Source organism: Acanthamoeba castellanii (genome assembly GCF_000313135.1).
Source record: "Acanthamoeba castellanii str. Neff unplaced genomic scaffold scf7180000084698, whole genome shotgun sequence".
In the NCBI taxonomy this organism is placed as follows: domain Eukaryota; phylum Discosea; order Longamoebia; family Acanthamoebidae; genus Acanthamoeba; species Acanthamoeba castellanii.
Genome location: NW_004457373.1, coordinates 125,696 through 127,273, shown reverse-complemented (window position 1 = coordinate 127,273; position 1,578 = coordinate 125,696). Strand labels below are relative to the sequence as shown.

Here is a 1,578-nt window from a genome sequence, read left to right as displayed (position 1 = left end):
GTGCCCAAGGCGCAGGCCCTCCACGATCGGAATCTGGCTGCCCAGCAGAGTCTGTACCTCAACAATACAGCAACGTTAGCCACGCACTGTGTGTCGCGTGTGGTGTCGTGTGCCATGAGTGCGTGTGGTGTGTGAGTGGTGTGCTGGACCTTGTGCGTGACGTGGTCAGGCTGATCACGCTCGATGCCCAGGTAATCAACGCCGACGGCCTTGATGCCTGGGTGCAGAAATGTTAGCATTTCGAACGTTCACGTTTGGAAAGATGAGGAACAGACCTCTCTCGCGCAGGTATTCGGCACCGGAGATGTGGAGAAACACGAATTTGGGGTTGAACGGCGCCGTCGTGCTCAGCGCGCTGTTAGCGGTCTTGAGCAGCACGATGACGCCCTTCTCTATGACCGCCTCGTGCTGCTCCAACGCCTCGCGCGTGATCGCGTCCCCCTATTTCATCGCGCACCACCGCACACAACATCACCACACGCAGGCTTAGCCAGCGAATGGCCATTCTTGTGGAGGACACCCCGCTACCTCGATCTGGGTCAAGTCAAGCACGCAGCACCTGCCCGCGAGCTGCGTCAGCGACGTCTTCTCGATCGAGTGGCCATCTGCCGCACACGCACACCACTCTGTAAGTGTCGTGAGTGTGTCATGTGTCGTGTCGTGTCGATGTGGAGCACCTTCGAGGAAGTGTGCGGGGGCGTCGATGTGGGTGCCGGTGTGGAGGCACATGGTGAAGCGCGACTCGCGCGCGTGGTCCTTGGGCCAGTCGCGGAAGCGGTCGACCGTGTAGGCGCGCTCGGGGGCGTCCTTGAAGGCCGTCACCCCGGCCTCCAGCGGCCAGCTCACGTCCACCACCTGACCACCCTCCTCCCCCTCCGGCGCACCAAACAGGGAGTCTGCGATAACAACCGGTGAGTGCTCGCAGCCCAAGAAAACGGAGAGGGAACCAACCCAGCAGCTGCAGCTTGTTCATGGTGCCAAGATAAATTTCTGAAATAAAATTGAAAAAAACGAAAAATAAAAGCTAAATGACAAAACAATATAAATTGCTTAGATGGAGAAGGAAGGGAAGCGGGTGGTGCGGGTGGTTTACCATTGTCCGTGCCCAGATGGTGCCTGTCTCCCCCCTTTGATGCCTGGGGCTCCTTCTGATCATCTTCACACAGGAAGTTAAAAGTGAAGTCCATCTTCTACCTCGCAGGCGCGTTTGCGGCGCTGGCGGCGTACCTGCGGTTCCACAAGGATTCGCTGGTGGACGTGAGCTTCGTGCCGCACAGCACCTCCCATCCTCTACGCGTCGAGGACAACCCCGCCTTCACCCCCGACGCCCACGTTTTCCTGTACGTGTAGAAGAACAAAGCGAGTGTGTGGTGTGCTGTGCGCGGTGTGCGTGTGCGGTGTGCGTGTGCGAGGATGGCGCACTGACGTGGCAAGGATCGCAGTTTGGACTACGTGGGCCGTCCCGACCTCATCCGTCGCCTCGCCAGCAAGGTACACAGTAAGAAACCGCTATGACGTGGAAGTGGTCTCATCTGGGCTGCCCAGGTGAGGCACATCACCCTGCTGGACCACCACGAC

At 59.0% G+C, this 1,578-nt stretch overlaps 1 protein-coding gene across 1 annotated transcript; it reads right to left on the bottom strand.

Moving 5' to 3' along the window:
• Positions 1-195: 195 nt before the first annotated feature.
• Positions 196-1,187, bottom strand: ACA1_130730 (metaldependent hydrolase; the record flags this gene model as incomplete). Its single annotated transcript, XM_004336833.1, has 4 exons — positions 196-441; positions 529-605; positions 678-896; positions 1,094-1,187. 4 exons carry the CDS (start codon positions 1,185-1,187, stop codon positions 196-198), a joined length of 636 nt encoding a protein of 211 aa, XP_004336881.1.
• Positions 1,188-1,578: the final 391 nt, after the last annotated feature.